Below are 19085 nucleotides of genomic sequence, written 5' to 3'. Positions count from 1 at the left end.
TTATCAAAAGAATGTAGTGGTTTCTATAATCTACTTCAAGTAATTTATAGGTTATGTTTTAGAAAGAGGTCTCTGTTATAAAATGAATCAGCAATGATATTAAATATGTGAAAGTGATAATAAAGTGTTGTTTGGAAAGAAAGAAAAAATTGCAGTAAGATTTTCTTTGCATTTTTTTTTTTGTTTCTCATAAGTTCTCTTCAATTGAGTTGATATTATTTGAGACACATTGGATCGATATCTCTATTGAGATTAAAATTAAAAGCTATTACTATACTTATAATTAAACAAATGAAAAACATATTGCAATTACAACTTTGATTGTAAAAGTCGAGAAAACATTTGATATGGTTGAGCGCGGATTCAATTCCCTGTCAATTCTTCACTTTTCAACTTAAAATTGTTCAAGTTTCAAAGAAAACAATTCCCTTTTGCTTTCTCATTTGCCATGACTATTAACAAGAGCCAAGAAGTTTAGTATACATTATCTATCGGTACGGTACCTTCGGTTACTCCGATAAATTTTGTATCTGTATTCAAACTTTATAAATTCCATTCCAACATATTTTGTATTATTATATATCATATTTTAACGGCTCATAAGACCCGTGCGGCGCACGGGTCGGCGTTCTAGTTGGTATGAAATAAATTACCTGATAGCGACCAAAAAAATTTAAAATTTTAAAAAAGGTGAAAACAACCAATTTTATTTTATCTTGTAAAAAAAAAAACAATTTTATTTTATAAATACTAAAATCAAAATCCACATCTAAAATTTAAAGATTAATTACGTCTTATGATCCTTTTATAAATATCGAAAATTTACGCGTAAATGTTATTTTGTTTAATTGAATCTAAAATAAACACTTCTTTTATTAGAGTGTGCCACGTATTACTTCTTTCACCTATCACCCTACGACAAATCACTGAAAACTCTCATCTTCTTTTCACTCTCTCTTCTCATTTTCACTTTCAGATCAACACAACACAACACAACAATGTCTTACACCGATCACGGCGGCGATCGCCGTCACCGTCGCCGGAACCACCCCTCTTCAATTTCCGCCGTTTTCCTCTACCTCACTTTCCATTCGATCATCACCCTCGTCGGTGCTTCCATTCACGACTACCAAAACGAAACGTTCATCCGTCGTGCTAATTCGTTCTTCTTTCATGGTGGTAGTGAAGGTCTTTACGCTTCTAAACCTATTGAGTTTAACCATTCTCTTGATAACTTTCCCACTGGTAAATCCTTCATCAGGTAATAATGCTTCTCTTTTTTTTTACCTTTTTACCGTTTTCAGAATTTGATTTGATCTTTTTTTTTTTTTTGGTATATGAAATGAAAAAAACAAATTGGGTTTTGTTTTTTGTTGTCAACTTTTTGTTGTAAGATAAAAAAATGTTTTTTTTTGTTATATAATATTAAATTTTGGTACTAGATGACAGAAATGTGTTGATTTGTTTATTTGGATATCATATGTGTTTAAATTTAATGAAATTGTAGCTCAAGTGTCATTTTTTAGATACTTCCTTTGTCTCATATTGATAATGAGTGTCACTTTACGTTATTTTGTAACTATTAAGAAAAGTTGTAAATTAGTTGAAGATCATATTAGTTGTGTAAATTATAATGGCAATGCTGATATTGGTAGGCTGAACACCTTCACTCGGGTTTGAACCTGGGAATTCAAAGTTGTTTATGTGAGTTCCAGGCTATGAAGCACGGATACGGATACGGACACGACACTGACACGCCGACACCGGTAATAATTTGAGAAAATCACATAATTCAGTGTAATTATAGGTGTCGGTGTTGTGTTGGTGTCGGACACGACACATGTCTGACATCGGGACACACTTAATCCAAAGAGTGTCCGTGCTTCATAGGTTCCAGGGTGTGTTTGTCACTTCGTCTATAGACAACAAAAATACAAGTATTTTCAGAGATGCATAGTGAAAGAGTAAGACTTTGAGATAGAATTGGAATAAAATAATTAAGTATGGCAGGGGTTGATTAGAACAAACATCTGATTGGTCTGAGTGATAATGGGCTCGAAAACAATAAGCAAGTAGGGGGTTTGAACCTTTTCTTGTGTATAGACAATACCGGTAAAACTGGGTTTTCAACCTTTCTGTTCTTTATAGAGATAACTTGGTTGATAGGGGAGAAACTTTAAACAAGTAGGGGATTTGAACCCTTTCTCTTGTGTATAGACAAAACCAGTAAAACCGGGTTGGGTGCGGAGAACCCACCTGCCGCATGTTTACAGATAGAAGATAGTATTTTAACAGTAAAATTTATAGTTGATCAAATATGATATGGTTTAAAAGAGTTATTATATTTAATATGTTAATGTTAATGTTAGGTTTGAGTCTATCAACTTTCGAAGGACAAAAGAATCTGCTCAAAAGGCAAGTTCGATGCAACAAAAGACAGGGTTGGTTGAAGCTATAATAATTAAGGTAAGAGACAGGAATAACATTGGGGGTGTTTATTTGAACTCTGATGCTATATGCTGCACACCAGAGCTTGCTAAAGAAGGTTCTTGTAAGTTAGGAGAGGTTATCATCCGTGAGAACCCTGATGAACCGAACGGTCCGAAACGCTTGCAAACGTTTTTTGAAGGACAAAATGAAGAGACTAACATGGTCATTCAAACTGTTGATATTAATAGTACTGGGATGTATTATTTGTATTTCATGTTTTGTGATCCTGAACTGAAGGACACGGTGATTTCCGGAAGAACTGTGTGGAGAAATCCGGATGGTTATCTACCCGGGAAGATGATGCCATTGATGACTTTTTATGGTTTGATGTCTTTGGCTTATCTTTTTCTTGGTCTTGTTTGGTTTCTCTGGTTTGTAAAATATTGGAAAGATGTTATACAGTTGCATTACCACATTACTGCTGTTATTGGCCTAGGCATGTGTGAAATGGCTCTGTGGTATTTTGAGTATGCAAATTTCAATTCGACGGGAAGCAGGCCAATGGTAATTACAGTATGGGCCGTGACTTTCACTGCTGTCAAGAAGACAGTGTCACGGCTTCTTCTTTTGGTGGTTTCTATGGGCTATGGAGTAGTCCGTCCAACACTTGGTGGTCTAACCTCAAAAGTCCTTCTTTTTGGCGTGGTGTATTTTGTGGCCTCGGAAGCACTTGAACTGGTGGAACATCTCGGTAATATTAATGACTTCTCTGGAAAAACAAGGCTTTTCCTGGTGCTGCCTGTGGCTCTGTTGGATGCTTGCTTTATTCTTTGGATCTTTTCATCATTATCTAAAACCCTTGAGAAGCTTCAGGTAACCTAGTATGCAATACTTGTCTCGATCGTTGCTGTCATTCATGCACGGTTATAAATATGGTCTCCCTTACTTGTTAACTTGTGAGAGGCAACATTTCAATGAACTTAAATCCAGTATATGAATTTCTAGAATTGGCACGGGTTTGACAATTTGTGTTGACTATAATTGTTACTGTGACATGCTTACCAAAGTATTATTACTGCATAACAAAGGAAAAAATAAGGCTGTGTTTGAATAAACAACTGAATCAAGTGCCAATAACATAAACTATTTCTATAAGTGTTTATGTATACGCTATTTCTATAAACAAAGATAAAATAAAGAACTGTTTTCATATAAATTATAAGCTGTTTTCACAAGCTATCCTAGAGAGCTTATGGAAATAAGCTGAAAACAGCTTACGGATATGTCATAAGCTGTTTCCATAAGCTCTCCCAAACAGTTTCAAAAATGCTTATGCTATTAGACAAGTTCAAATTAGTCAATCCAAACAGGCCCCAAGTACCTTTAGGAAATAGCTTTTGTGTTTTTAGAAAGTATGATGTTCCAAGGAAGGATCAAAAACCAATAACTTAAGAATGGTCAGAGCTTCAAACTAAGATCATTGTTTTCTTGGAGATTGTTAGAAATGCTTGTACATTTCCCCTCTTAAATCAGGTATAACTTGCATTTTAGTTTCTTGGCTGTCAATTAAAACTGATTGTGTCTATTTATTGATTATATGCACAGATTAGGAAAAGTACTGGAAAACTTGAGTTGTACAGGAAGTTTACAAATTCTCTTGCAGTGACGGTGCTGCTTTCAGTATTATGGATTGGCTATGAGGTAGTCTTTTGTTTCTTTACTGCTTCTTTTCTTTCTTATTTACCCCAAACAAGTAAAATTCGACTAGCTTATCAAACAGTTGAGGAAACTAGGTCCTGATTAACCTACAGAAATGTATTCTTCATTATCTTGATTTTGTGTTTTATGCTAATAACTACAAGTGTCTCAGGCTCTGATTTAATCATGTTTCAGTTGTACTTCAATGCATCAGACCCTTTAGGGGAACTGTGGCGAAGAGCATGGGCCATCCCAGCTTTCTGGACTTTGCTTGCTTATGCTCTCCTGATAGTGATCTGCATTCTCTGGGCCCCATCTCGAAATCCAACCAGGTATAGTCTAACTTTACTGTTGCTCATTCCGTGAAGTAAAAAACATAAATAATAATGGCGAACATACCCAAAAGGGAGCTAGGATTAGGTGCACTCAATTTTCCATACGGTCAGGTCCATTCATAACCATTGGAAACCGTTCATAATCAATCTTGGCCCTTCAATTATTATATTGAAAAAAATTGACTTGGAGAGAGATAGAGAGGACTGACTGAATCTAAACCAAATCCCAAAAAAGAGGTATGTAATTATTAATTCTGACCAGTGTTGTCAATAGAGGATCGCTGAAAATACCAGTTTGTTCAAGTTACACCACGCAATAGTGCTATAGTGCTGTTATAGCAGCTATTTCACAATATTTTGTCCTAAATAGTGTATCCCAGAACCATAGTGTAATTGCGATTTGTTCAAATTCTGCAATGCAATAATAGCGCTGTAGTTACTATTTAATGTAGATGCTAACATAGATTGTGAAATCGTTATAACTTATAAGTAGTATGATTGATTCGTTCTGTCTCTATTGATAAGGTATAAGATATGTATCACTTGAATAACATTCTAGCTTAAACCTCGTTCCAAAGTCAACCAGAATATGCCAAAGGAATTTCAAGATACCGAGGATGAAATTCAAACTAACATACTCCATGAGATTTGAGGCTATAGCTTAAGAAGAGATCATATGTTTGAAAGATGATTTTGAAAAATGAATGTGCAGCTAACCAAATTGAAAAATTAGCTGATTATACTTGATTGATACACTAACATAGGAAGTGACATTTTACGTGGGCGTCGTAGGTATTCGTACTCGGAAGAGACGGGAGATGATTTTGATGAGGAAGCTGTCGCAGTTGTTGGAAGTGGAGTTAAGATGTCTGGAGAAATGTCTACCATGCTAGAAAGAAAGGATAGAAAGGCATCGTCTACATCACTTGCTACAGATCATCATGTATTTGGAGTTATTGAAGATCTAGAGGAAGACAAGAGGGAGTGATTTGGTCCTAACTTCTTTAATCACTGTCTCTTTGTTCACTTGGGAGGACCTAAATGATGTCAGCATGGAGTAGCAACAAGGGAGGAGAAAGAGGATCAATATTCAATGGTCATTCAGCTTCTAAATTTGAGGTGATTCTGAGCTTTTCAGGATGGATTTATTAGCACACAGTAAAAATGAGAAGGAAGAACAAGTTTGCAACACAAGTCATAGTTAGCTTAGAGCACAAGTTATATCATTTGAGTGTAAATTTCAATTGCATTTACATTACATTTAGTTTGTTACAAGTTAGTTATGATGAGCTGTCATTTCTAGCTTGTATATATACAACGATATGTAACTGAATTCATTCAAAGAATCATAATAACTTTTCTTCATTTCTTCATCTTTTCTTATGTTTGAGAAGTATGTAGATGGTATTAGCAGGTTCGCCCTGCTCTGCATCCTCATCCGCTTCATGAAGATTGAATGATCTTCGTTGATCTTGTTCTTCTTCTTCTTTGGGATTCTATCAATTTGTTATCGTTTCGATTTTTCTTCATACTCTGTTGTCGATCTTGACCAATACTGTTATGTTGGCCCACAAGTCCCACATCATGCGATGTGTCACATGAGTACCAACTCACCTCACATCATGCATATAACATTCTCCATCCGTTTGTACTTATTATTTATTTTACGAGAAATATACCGGCAACACTCTTTTGAGCAATTTCTCCTAAAATCAGCTTTATATAAAAAAAAAAAAATGAAAGAAAATAAGTCATAAAATGAAGAGTTCAAGTGAATTAATTAAACTCATTGATTCGGAAACCTCGAGTACATTTTCCTTTTTTTTTTTTTGGGTCTAGTAGCCTAATGGATAGAGCTCACACAATTAAATGTGGAGAAGTGGAGTGTCCGGGGTTCGAACCCCAGCCCCTGCATAAATTATGCAATGTCCCTACGCTATGCTCATGATATTAATGTAAAGTTGGTTGGTTTTGAATCTTGATAGTGGATGCTCTCAATTTCACCATGATGTTCTTGTAAAAATAATTCAAGTGATAAAAAGAGTAAATAGTTATGAAAAGAGAGTTGGGCTTACAAAGTTATCTAACCTTTTAACATAATCTAATTTTTACCTTCTTACATGAAAGTGAAGGGTAAATAACTTTTTGTTACTCCTGGTTTCTCATAAATCTGTTAAGGGGTAAAAATTCAGTCTCCGGGTATAAATTATGGGGCATAAATGGAAACACTTGAGCTTTGCTCTATATAATTCGAGTCTTAAATAACAAAATGTTTTAATTTCATTTTTTGTTTTGAGGAAAATAAAATGTTTTGATTTCTTAACATAGGCACATTTGTCATACAATATAAGTATATAAACCTTGTCTCACAATGCAAGCTACTTGTTTGGTTTAACCAAGTGAACAAATAAAAATTGTAAAATAAAATGATTTATACACTCAGCGCACCATGCTATAATGTCAAATAATCTTAAAAAAGAAATAATGACATGTAAGGTTAAAATTCAAATAATCTTAAAAATAAAATAAAATTAATGGAAGTAAATAAAAACTCGCTCAAATCTACGGAGAAATATTATTTAACCCTTAAAATTAAACCATTCAAGACTAAATTGTAATAGAGGAACTAATCCATCATAACCGAATACATGACATAATGTTAATGTCAATGTCAAACAAAGATTCAATAAAAAAAATACTTATTCCCTCAAAAAAAAATAAAAAAAATACTTATATTCACTAATTGGACCTTTAGTGAAAATAACAATATGTTATGAAGCAAAACAAAAGCTCTAAAATAAGAATAAGGAGAGTAATAAAGTTTTGGAAAATCTTCTAGTTGTAAGATGAATGTTGAGGGACAACATTGCTTCAGTTGACAATCAGATATGGAGGAGGTGAGATGGGATAAAATGGTGGATAATCAAAGTTCACATCAGGAGACGGGAGAAGTGGGGGAGGTGAGATGGGATGAAATGGTGGATCATCAAAGTTCACATCAGGAGACGGGGTAAGTGGAGGAGGTGAGATGGGATGAAACGGTGGATCATCAAAGTTCACATTAGGAGATGGGGCAAGTGGAGGAGGTGAGATGGGATGAAACGGTGGATCATCAAAGTTCACATCAGGAGACGGGGCAAGTGAAGGAGGTGAGATGGGATGAAACGGTGGATCATCAAAGTTCACATCGGGAGACATGGCAAGTGGAGGAGGTGAGATTGGATGAAAATGTGGATCATCAAAGTTCACATCAGGAGACGGGAGAAGTGGGGGAGGTACAATGGGTTGAAGTGGTGGATCATCAAAGTTCACATCAAGTGACGGGAGAAGCGGTGGAGGTGTGATGGGATGAAGTGGTGGATCATCAAAGTTCTCATCATGTGGTGACAGGAGATGTGGGGGAGGTCCGATGGGATGAAGTGGTGAATCATTAAAGTTAACATCAGGTGACGGGAGAAGGGGGAGGTGATGGGATGTTTCTTCCTGCAACAACAGCTAGGAAGACATCGAACGTGATGAGACAAATGATGATCTTTACCTTCATATGAGCAAATACGAGTTTTCTACAAGAGTAATGATATTTTGACATCCATTTGATGACAACTTTGTTGACAACCTTGTTTTTCTCACTTCTTATTATTGGTCAAAAACAATGGAGAGAGAAAAAGGAAGAGAGAGGATAACAATATCATGTGAGTATGAGAGAGAAAATTGTCCAAAAGTTGTCAAAAAGTGGTTGTCAAAATATCATTTCTCTTTCTACAAACACAACAAAAATAGTATCATAACAAAAGAACAGTTAACGATAACAGCGAAATATAAACACAACAAAAGGATGTTAACAAAACAATGAATAAAAACGACTAACATCATAAAATAAATAAGAAAATTTTGATAAAATCCTAAAATAAAAAAGGTTGGTATAAATTGGTGTGTGTGTGTTTTTTTTTTTTAGGGTTAATTATGTTTTTGGTCCCTACAAAATTGCGACCATGTAAGTTTAGTCCTTACTTAATTTTAATAGCATTTTTAATCCCTACAAAACAAAATTTACTTATAATTTTAGTCCCTGCTAAAATAAATTTTGTTTAATTATCCTTAAACTCTTAAATTTTTTAACGATTCTTTTTAAAAGTTTAGAACACTATGAAATGTTCATATACTAAAATCTATAATTTTTTGCGATATTTTTGCGATATTTAAGATATAAGTAACAAAAATATGGACGTAGAAATCAAATTTTTGCGATATTTTTTTCGGAGGACCTTTTAATAACGTTCTTAACACGCCTGTAAAAAATTGTTGAAAAACTTAAGAGTTTAAGCATAAATTAAACAAAATTGGATTGAGTAAGGACTAATATTGAGTGCAGAATTTTTTTGTAGGGATTAAAAATGCTATTAAAATTAAGTAAGGACTAAACTTACAAGGTCGCAATTTTGTAGGGACCAAAAACATAATTAACCCTTTTTTTTATGATTACTCTTTTGGACCATACAAAAGCGCAATTTTTTGGGACAAAAATGACATTTTTAATGTTTTTAAAAGCTTTGGATGATAGCTTTTAAAGGTTGGTTTTTCAGGACAAAGAGCAAGCATTTTTTTTTTTTTTTGTCGAAAGTAAACCCTTGAAGATAATGTAATTAATTATCAGAATGGACTATGGAGCTCGTGGGTCAAACCCATAATTCCTAATCTTCCTCGCTTAACCTAATGCAAGCAAGCAAGCCAGAATGGGACATTAGGCAAAGGTAAAACACTAAATGCAGAGGACATTCACATTAGTGACATAATAATATGTAAAAAGCTTGAGTTTTGGCGTTAAAAGGTTTTTCATCAGTGTTAATATTTTTCGATAGTTTTTACAAAGTTGACAGGATTGCTAGGAAAAAGTTGAAAAAGCACAAGAGTGAACCACAACTGTGGACGACGCAGCTGCAGTTCACCGATGGGAAAGCAAGAGCGGCGCCATGGAACAATTCGGCGGTTCATAGGGCAGGCCAAAGGTAAGGCCACCAAGGTAAATCATCGTAGGCCTCAAAAAATATTAAAAATAAAAATTCCTGTTAAAAAGACCTCATATTCTACTAAAATTAATAAAATATTATCTAAATGTTATTTGATAAAAGACCTCATTCATATTGTAATAATAATATTATAAGCTTCAGAAGAGTGTCAACTTAAAATTCGCGTTAAACCTCATATGTATTGAGTCCGACGATGAAAGTAAAAACAACACCGGAAAAAAAAAAAATCAAATAGACAAAACAAAACAATTTGGTGGTTCACCACCAGTGTTAATGTTTTTCCATAGGAGCATAAGGGTTTTTCACATTATGTTTTTCAGCAATATTAAAATAAAAAGTTGTGCTTTGGCAATATCATTAGGCACATAATAAGGATAAAACAAAAACAAAAGATATATACATGATGAAGATCAATCAGACAACATCAATTACACAAAACAACACCAACAGCAAAAATAATAGATAGAATAGCAACACCTCAGTAAAGAAAAATTAGATAAAAGTGTGTACCTTTTCTGTGTCTCCTACCTTTTACTCCTCCTACCAATTCCTTAAACTCCATATTCTTATTTATTTATAGTAAAAAATATCCTTTGCATAAAAAACGGGAACAGATATTCCATTTTGATTTGTATTTTTTTGATTTTCCGTTTTTCCTATTTTGTTATTACTAAATAATCGGAAGAAATAAATGCATACCTTTCCTATGTATTTCTTCTACATCTATAGGGTAACAGGCATTTGATAAAAAAAAAGGCTAATAGGCATATTTGATAAAAAAAAAAAAAAAAAAAGAGAGGCTAATAGGCATTTAGTAAAAAAAAAAAAAAGGCTTAGGGGTTTGACCGTGTCTGCCCTCCTCTAACTTCTTTACGGAAGTCTAAAATCATATCTCAACACAAAAATATTGAGAGATTCTCCAAAACCTAATTAATGTAACCCATAAGTTAAGGGCATTGTTGGTCTGTAAAAGATTATTCTTTAATAATTTTAGAGTAAATTATACTCTCCTCCCCTCAAAAATACTTGAATTACACTTCCCTCCCCTCTTATGTTAAAATATACACTCATCTCCCCTCTTATTCAAAACATATTAAAAAAAAAAATCACTTCCCTCCCTTAAGAGAAGTTTGAATTACATCCCCCTTCACTCTTATGTTAAAATCTACACTTTACTCCCTCAATGTTTTTTTTTATTTCTAATAATCTTGCAAAAAAATAATAATCTAACACACTTCGAAAAAAATAGTATTGCGTGTCTATTTTTTTTTTTTTTACGTTAAAGACAATTTCAATAACCAAAGTCTGGCAATAAATCAAATGCCAAGACTGTAGAAATACAAAGCGGAGTTTCTTCTACCCATATGCAATCTAAATTCTTAAAAGCATATTTAGCTAAATAATTGCGTGTGTATTTTAATATAATAAAATATTGAATACATACTTTTCGCTATATTTTATTCACAATTTCATTAACATGTAGTTTTAAACTCTATTATAAAATATGAAACATCCCAAAATAAAATTAAAATATGTGAAAAATTACTAAAGACAATAAAGCATGGTTATTTAAAAGTTAATTTTATACTCTAAATTATAAAATCAATAGCAAAATATTTAAATTTAAACATCATTGACATTTAAATTATAAAGAAATGAATTAATTTTTCTTAAATGGTGGTTCAAAATTAATATATATCATAAATATATTTATTTATGTTAAAATAGATTAAAGTGTAGTGCATATTTAATTATTAAGGGAGTGGGTTGTAATTCAAGCATCTTATAAGGAAGGGGAGTATAAATTTTATTTTTCAAAGGATGAGATTGTATATTTTAACATAAGAGGGGAGGAGAGTGTAATTCAATCATCTTTAAGGAAGGGAAGTGTAATTTACTCATAATTTTAATTAAAGCTATTATCTAAATAATTTTAAGTAGTTTTAATCGAGTCAAGATCCTCTCCATTTATTTCCATCTCCATTTCCTCCATTTAGAGAGAATAATTAATGATGGTGGAACCTACTTAATGATAGGACCCACCACTTATTTTTTGTGTCTATCTCTCTCCAAATTGCATCTTCCATTTATTTTTATAAATGGAGAAGATCTTAACCCGTTTTAATCTAGTTTCATTATTCACACCACACATATGTTGAACATTACAAGTGATTGGAAAATTAAAGGCATTAAAAAATACGGATTCAACTCCTCTATAGTGGACCCTTCAATTTAGAGTGTAAAATAAGTAATATTAATCATTGATCACCAAAAATAAAAGTAGATATTCTAAGTACATTATAAGAGTTTGTTAACATAACTATTGATTCCTCAAAAAAAAAAAAAAAAAAAAAACATAACTACTGATTTTTTTTACTTTACACTTTAATTACACCCAAATTCAAAAAATACATCAATTTTTTTTTTTTTAAAAGAAAAAACGCATTCACACTAGTATTCCCACACAACTACAAGACAGGTCACTCAAATCAAATATTACATTTCATTTCATTTACTACCCTTGAAGAACATTCGTTTATAATTTCTAAACAATATAATATTCTCATGATTTGTGACCTCTTTATGATAATTTGATTTTAAATAAGTTCTCAATGGATCAATATCATTTTCCATGCATGTCATTGGAGTTTATGGGCAATCTTGAACAATCTGGTTTGTTAACCTGCTCATGCCAACTACAACCTTTTTGTAAGAGAATACACGTGCACAAAGAAATGACATGCATTAATAAGGCAAGACTATAAATGTTGTCCAGAATCTACACATTTATCAAATCCTTATAACTGTATGGTTCAACTCCAATCGTACAAAATTGTTATCACCAAGCCTTCACAGCATTGGAAGCACAATGGTGAAAAAGAATTGACTACACGAATGCCTTTCAATCAGCAGTTAAAAAGTAGCTGGTAGATAAACCATGTGTTGGTGGGAGGTTTCATACTTCTTCAACCTGTGAAGAGAAATTGTCATCAATCAAACTCGTCTGCGAAAAAATAATTTTGGATTAAGTTGATTGTAAAATTTTTGTTTGGATGCATTCACGTCAAAGTAATTTTAATGAAATCACGTTGTTTGCATATTTTAGATCAAAATTGCTTTAGAGTGTGTAATTATCAAAAAGTTTTTTAACATGTATATACAAAATTGCAAACAGTTAGAATCGATTCAACCTCATCGTGAAAGCTAAGAATTAGTTGCTCCAGCATACAATTGATATATAAAAAACCATATACAGTAAAAGATATGGTCAAACCATGTTTGACCATTTCAAACTGAGTTGAGGAGTTCCCATTTGAAACCAAACGGGCGGTTAATATAAGAAAGACCCGTATAGTTCTTATGAGAGAAGGGTAAGAATAAATAACCTGAGGAAGGCTCATTAACTCGTAAACAGCTTTCTTGGGAGTAAGTTCATTGTCAATAATACGAGCGACTGCAGTCAATACCGGCATCTTTACATTGTATTTTTGCGCCAACGCAATCACAGCTCCAGCCGTTGAGACACCTTCTGCTACCTGCACATAGTAAGGCCTGTAATTTCAGTAACTCTACCACTTTGAAGGATTTTGTGTATGGTCAAGAACAATTGGAAACTACCTGATTCATGGAATTAAGTATGTCCTCAAGCTTCTCGCCTGATCCAAGACGCACACCGACAGTTCTATTTCGCGAAAGGCTGACAAAACATGTCAGCATTATGTCTCCAGTTCCCGACAGACCAGTTATTGTAGTTGGCTTTGCACCCATCTGCAAAAGATAACAAAAGGAAAGAGAACTATTATTATTATTTCTATTCGTTTTAAGGGGAAATGAAAAAGGTTTTGAGCATGTTTGAATTGACTTATTTGAGCTTATTTACTAACATAAACACTTGTAAAACTGTTAGCGAGACTTATTGAAACAACTTATAACATGTTCATAAGTTCTCAAGGAAAGTTTATGAAAGAAAACGGCTCGACTTTATTTTATGTTATAGAAATAACTTATACTGTATACATAAGCATTTATAGCGCTTAATTAAGCTGTCTATCCAAACAGTGCCTTTATATGCCAAATGAAAATACAAATAGAAAGTAAATGTGCATGTGTACACATTCAATAGATGGCATCTATTATTATGAATCTATGTAAAATGTACATCCACACAAAACCATATATAAGTATAAGAAACATATATGTGTGGCCGTAGAAGTAGAACTAGTTATGATGAAAACTCAATCGTTTTTAACGACCGGAGTCTCTAACGGTTATGATTGATTGGCAATGTAAAACATTTTTACATTGAAAGTGTATACGAATTGAATTAATATTAGCAAATCCAAAATCTCCAACCATTGATTGCTCTACCATGACCTTGGGATTAATTATCATTATAATAATGTGCAATGCAAATTAGATGTTCTGAACAGCATTATCTACACCTAGTCAAATCGTTGACAAAGCAAATTTAATCCTCTTTGGTTTGATTATTATCTGTAAAATAAAAGAAAAGGGAAAGTTTCTACTATTTACAAAATGTCTAATTGAGGTCATTTACCTTTGTCGCAAGCCACCGTATTTCAGAACAACCCTGCGTGACAAGAGCAGCCATTGAGTTGTTACCAAGATTCATACCTTCTACAATCCCAGCTGCTATTGCAAGCACATTCTTAAGGGCACCTGCTATTTCAACTCCTGTAACATCACTGGAGTTATCAGAGATTACAACCTGAACATTTGCATCAAAATCTGTCTATACAGTTGTTTGACATATCATGTATCAAACAAAATCAGAAAGATAAAGTGTATTTACATATGAAACTCAATATCATTTATGAATCTACTGAAGGTCATCTACCTGGATGTGCTGATTCTTAAATGATTTGAAGCTAGTAGCTGCTGAACTGCATTTGCCAACTTTTTGTCTTTTGATGCCACGACCATTGCTGTATTTTAAAATGGAACGAAATGGCAAAAATCATTGGCCTTTATGCTGTAATAATACACATTGTCGAAAAATACAAAACTGACAAGTGTAATTAGCAATGTCATTGTAACCTGTAGGTAATTTATTCATTAATTCCAGAGCAAAAGAAGGCCCGGACAGTGCAACAAAAGGCTGGCGAGAGTTTCGCAGTGCTTGAGGAATAATTTGAGCCATCATCCTCAGTGTATTAAGCTCCAGGCCTTTACTGAGAGAAATGAATGGCAAGCCTGGGTCAACATAATCAGCAACACTTTCAAGAAATGCTGCGCTGAACTGCAATAACAGAAAAACAGAGATTCAGACAGTCACCTATTTTACTATTGGCAAATGCCAAGGTTAACCATATGCATTTTATCCGACATCAAAGACCCAGACTTGATGAAGGTAGCAATAAAATCAAGGTTTTAAATTGCAGTTGCACTTATGCTATGTTTCTTGAAATTGCGAAAAATACAGGCAAATGTGGCTGCAATGCAATTGAGGAGGCTTCCAAAAAGTTAATCATTACACAGTTTAATACTATTAAAACAAAAACCATGGTTTTATCAAATCTATATTCAAATTGTGAATCGGGACACCTATTTTCCGAATCATGAATCAAATCTTATTATTAATATACATTACCATTACCAATAATGAATCAGTATTCACAGTGAATTTCATATCCAAAACAGATACACACTAGAGACTCATATCAATTGAGTACAATTTTGTACTGAATCGGGATATGACTCGCATATATCTTAAGACATTGATAACCATGACTAAAACTACTACCCAGAAATTAAGGAAGAAATGCAAATTCAAATTACCTGAACAGGCACAGCATGCAAGCAGTAATCCGCATCACGCAAAGCAGATTTTGCATCAGTTGTTGCAACTACATTTTCCGGCAGTGTGTGATCCGGGAAGTAGTTACTGCAAAAGATAAACGAACAAGTTACCAACAGAAATGGCACATGAAATTAGATCATCCAAACTTACAAATTAACATGTATGTAAGATCACAAGGACAAAGAAACTAGCTACCGATTGCAGTGGCTCTCATTGATAGAGGAGCAAACTTTAGGATCTCGAACAAGCATCACGACTTCTAACTGATTCTTTCTATTGGCAACATGAGCAGCCATTGCTGTACCAAATGATCCCCCTCCAAGCACTACCACCTATTCAACAACAACAAAAGTTCACAGTGCCATACATGCCACAACACAAACTGAATAAACATCATAATCTAAAATAATTTGAGACAAGAAATTAAATTCTTATAAACCAAGAAAATATTAATCCTTGGAGATAAACTATGATAATGTAACATAATAATATCAAAGGATATTATAAAATACTTTCATATATTCTAACACACAAAAGACCATAAACCATTTTCAAATGAAGAAGCCAATAAACCATAAATCATATCACAAATCGAATATACTGAAAAGAATGACAAAGAAAATGTTTAATAGGGAATGAATAACCAATTTAATCTCTAAAGTTGTAGGATATTGTCAACTTGGTCTCTAAAACTAACAAAATTTCCCAACGATTCCTAAATTTAATTAATCAATACTCTTCGTTGCACACTTATCCAAAAAGACTAATCTGAATGAAGATTTTCAATTTCAAAAACTATTTAAAAATTTAAAATATTAATAAAGGTCAAGGACTATTATCTCGGTCACAAACTCATAGTTCATGAACTCTCTGCGACCGCAACACAACCATCATGGACCGCAATTCTCTATAAAATAAAGGATTTGACCACATTTATCCACAATTCTCCACATTATAACCTTAGTACCTTACTTAACCTCAATTTTATATAAAGAATCGCAACACAACTCTTACCAATACCGTGACTTAAAACCTTAGACTACACCCCACCATTTAAGAACACTATACCTATACTCATGAGTCATGAAAGAAGACAATAAAGATTTCTACCAAAAGCCATGTTGTTTCAACATCAAAATACAGGCACCGTATATGACACCATATATGTTTATCTCTAACTGTCTCTTAATTTTTAGCTTCTGCATAAAAATCAAAGGACGCCAAATTTGATATCAAAATTTTGACTAGAAAATATCATTTCTTTCTTTGCAGCACTGACACTTATGAGTTATGATGGAAGGTGTGTCCAGGGTCTAAACATGTATCAGTGTCTAATACCGACACCTCTGTAACAACGAATATTCTCATGAAAGGTGTTGTCCAACCCATGTAGGTGTCGGACACAAACATGACACCGGCACATGTAATTGCATTCAATTAATTGATTTTTCAAAAAATTAAGTAGGGTCATGTGTCTGGGTCGTGTTTGGTGTCAGTGCTCATAGACAGACACAACATGTGTCTCACATTAACACAACACCGACACATGTGATTACATTCAAATATCTGTTTCAGTGTAATGTCGTCTCTAGCGTTAGTGTGTATGGTGTAGTGCTTCCTCGTTTCTCTTCCACAAATTGCTTAACAAATTCGCATATAAAAAAAAATACAAAAAAGAAAATAAAAAATAAAAAGAAAACCTTGTTGGTGCGTTGAAGCACATCAGTATTAGACTTAGACCGCCAAGACCTTGACCAACGGACCAGTTTCTCCCACGCAACCCTCACAACCCGTCTCCTATCTCGAATCGGGTCAAGACCCAGTTCCATAACCGGTTCAGGTTCTTGAACCGGAGAAGAAGAATCAATTCCGGAAGCATGTCTGATTATATAATTAGGGGTGGAAGTAAGGGTGAGAAAAACTGTGGATTTAGAAGGGAAAGCGTAGAATTTGGAAGCATAATGAAATTTTGAAGAAGAAGAGAATAATGGGTTTGTTGTTGAATGTGAATGTGATGATGGTGCTTCCAACACTACAGAAAAAGCCATTTCCAAGAAAATTAAGAAACTGACTCCGCTCTTTGTAAAGAGAGACCAATATTTTTAACCGTCACTTCTGATATTTTATCCTTTCCAAAAAACCATAATTTTTTGGAAGAAGAAATAATAGTTAAATGTGTTTTTTTTATCCTTATAAATATGTTAATTTTTAGTTTTAGTTCCTTAATTTTTATTTTTTTGATTTGTAGTCCCTAAAAAATTTATATTTTTACTTTTGGTCTCTTCTTTAGAGGAAACTCATATGTAAAATTCATATTTTTTAATAAAATTTTACAAAAAAAAAAAATTGATAATATTATAATGATCTCTCCAAAACAAAATTTAGAATTTTTTTAACAAAACATGAATTAAATATGAATATTCTTATTTAAATTCAATAATAACTCTATTATGGCTTATTTAACAAAAACATAAATTAAATATGAATATTTTATTGAGAGGAAATAACCATATTTTTTAAATAACCATATTCATGTTTTTTTAAATATGATTACATATGTTTTAAATAATCAAATTTAATTCAATAATAAATCTATTGTTGAGGTTATGTGTTATTTAAATATTTTGAATATTTCCTCTCAACAAAAAATTCTTTTCAATATTTGGTTAATTTATTCCATCCATTTTTTTAGCGGTGATTCGATCTATTTTTATTATTATAAATTAAACTTTTACTATAAAAAATAAGAGTTTAAGGAATTGGTATGAGGAGTAAAAGGTAGAAGTCACGGAAAAATATCTTGATATCAGTACACACTTTTCTCTAATTATTATTTTTGCAATGAGGTGTTGCTAATTCCATCTTCTTTTTTGTTGCTTTGTCTATTTTTCGATGTTAATCCTTCGAATGATAGGGGAAGGGGACACTAGTAATCTAGAGTTCGTTCGAAAAATATGTAAAGTCTAACAAATAATTGTTTCCACCAGAAATCTAACTCAAGATCTCCCAAACGATTCGTCGTTGGGGGAGTTGATAAACCACTTGAAGCCAAGTGGTACCTATAAATAAACAACAAAAATCATAATAATAATAATAATAATAATAATAATAATAATAATAATAATAATAATAATAATAATAATAATAATAATAATAATAATAATAATAATAATAATAATAATAATAATAATAATAATAATAATAATAATAATAATAATAATAAAAGAGTAAAAAAAGGAAAATAGAAAATCAAGATGGAATATTCATTTGTATTTTTTACACAAGGATATTTGTTTTTTTTTTTTTTTTTAAAATTTGCATGTTTAAATATTTTCAATATCTTGTAAATTGATTTGATATTTTTTTCAATATCCTGTAAATTGATTTGAGATTTTCTTCAATATAGTGATACTAATAAATAAACAACAACAATAATAAAATGGTAAAACAGGCAAATAAAAAATAGAAAATCAAATGGAATATTCATTTATATTTTTTTTTTGAAAAAACAAAAATGGAATATATTACTATGAACACTGTAATTGTTGAAGCACAAGACGTGCCATAACAATCACGCAAAGATCAAAATCCTGTCAGAATTACATCAGAGTCAATCGATACCCATACATAAAAGTGGGCTCGACCACCACATATGTGTACCAAAATTAAAGACTACATTACTAGCTTTCAACTACCACAAGGTATGTGATTTTACTTTATCTAATAATAGTGGTATAGAACTTTGACGGTTCTGAAATAACCTGTCATTCCGTT

At 32.6% G+C, this 19085-nt stretch overlaps 2 protein-coding genes across 2 annotated transcripts; one reads left to right on the top strand and one right to left on the bottom strand.

Annotated features, from left to right (window-relative positions):
- Window positions 1–949: 949 nt before the first annotated feature.
- On the top strand, window positions 950–5828 carry LOC146922952 (Lung seven transmembrane receptor family protein). Its single transcript, XM_085715726.1, has 5 exons — window positions 950–1261; window positions 2370–3303; window positions 4036–4131; window positions 4324–4460; window positions 5256–5828. The coding sequence occupies exons 1-5, from the start codon at window positions 999–1001 to the stop codon at window positions 5449–5451; spliced, it is 1626 nt and encodes a 541-aa protein (XP_085571852.1). The 5' UTR covers window positions 950–998; the 3' UTR covers window positions 5452–5828.
- Window positions 5829–12214: 6386 nt separating this feature from the next.
- On the bottom strand, window positions 12215–17413 carry GLY1 (NAD-dependent glycerol-3-phosphate dehydrogenase family protein). Its single transcript, XM_085715718.1, has 9 exons — window positions 17012–17413; window positions 15507–15643; window positions 15290–15395; window positions 14549–14750; window positions 14349–14436; window positions 14049–14196; window positions 13109–13258; window positions 12877–13026; window positions 12215–12461 (listed from the first exon to the last, which is right to left on the bottom strand). The coding sequence occupies exons 1-9, from the start codon at window positions 17357–17359 to the stop codon at window positions 12447–12449; spliced, it is 1344 nt and encodes a 447-aa protein (XP_085571844.1). The 5' UTR covers window positions 17360–17413; the 3' UTR covers window positions 12215–12446.
- Between the last annotated feature and the right edge of the window lie 1672 nt (window positions 17414–19085).

Source organism: Medicago sativa, chromosome 5 (assembly GCF_051527215.1).
Source record: "Medicago sativa cultivar Bolivia chromosome 5, Bolivia_mono, whole genome shotgun sequence".
Taxonomy (NCBI): domain Eukaryota; kingdom Viridiplantae; phylum Streptophyta; class Magnoliopsida; order Fabales; family Fabaceae; genus Medicago; species Medicago sativa.
Note: the sequence above shows the minus strand (reverse complement) of the source record. Positions and strands in the feature narration are given on the sequence as shown.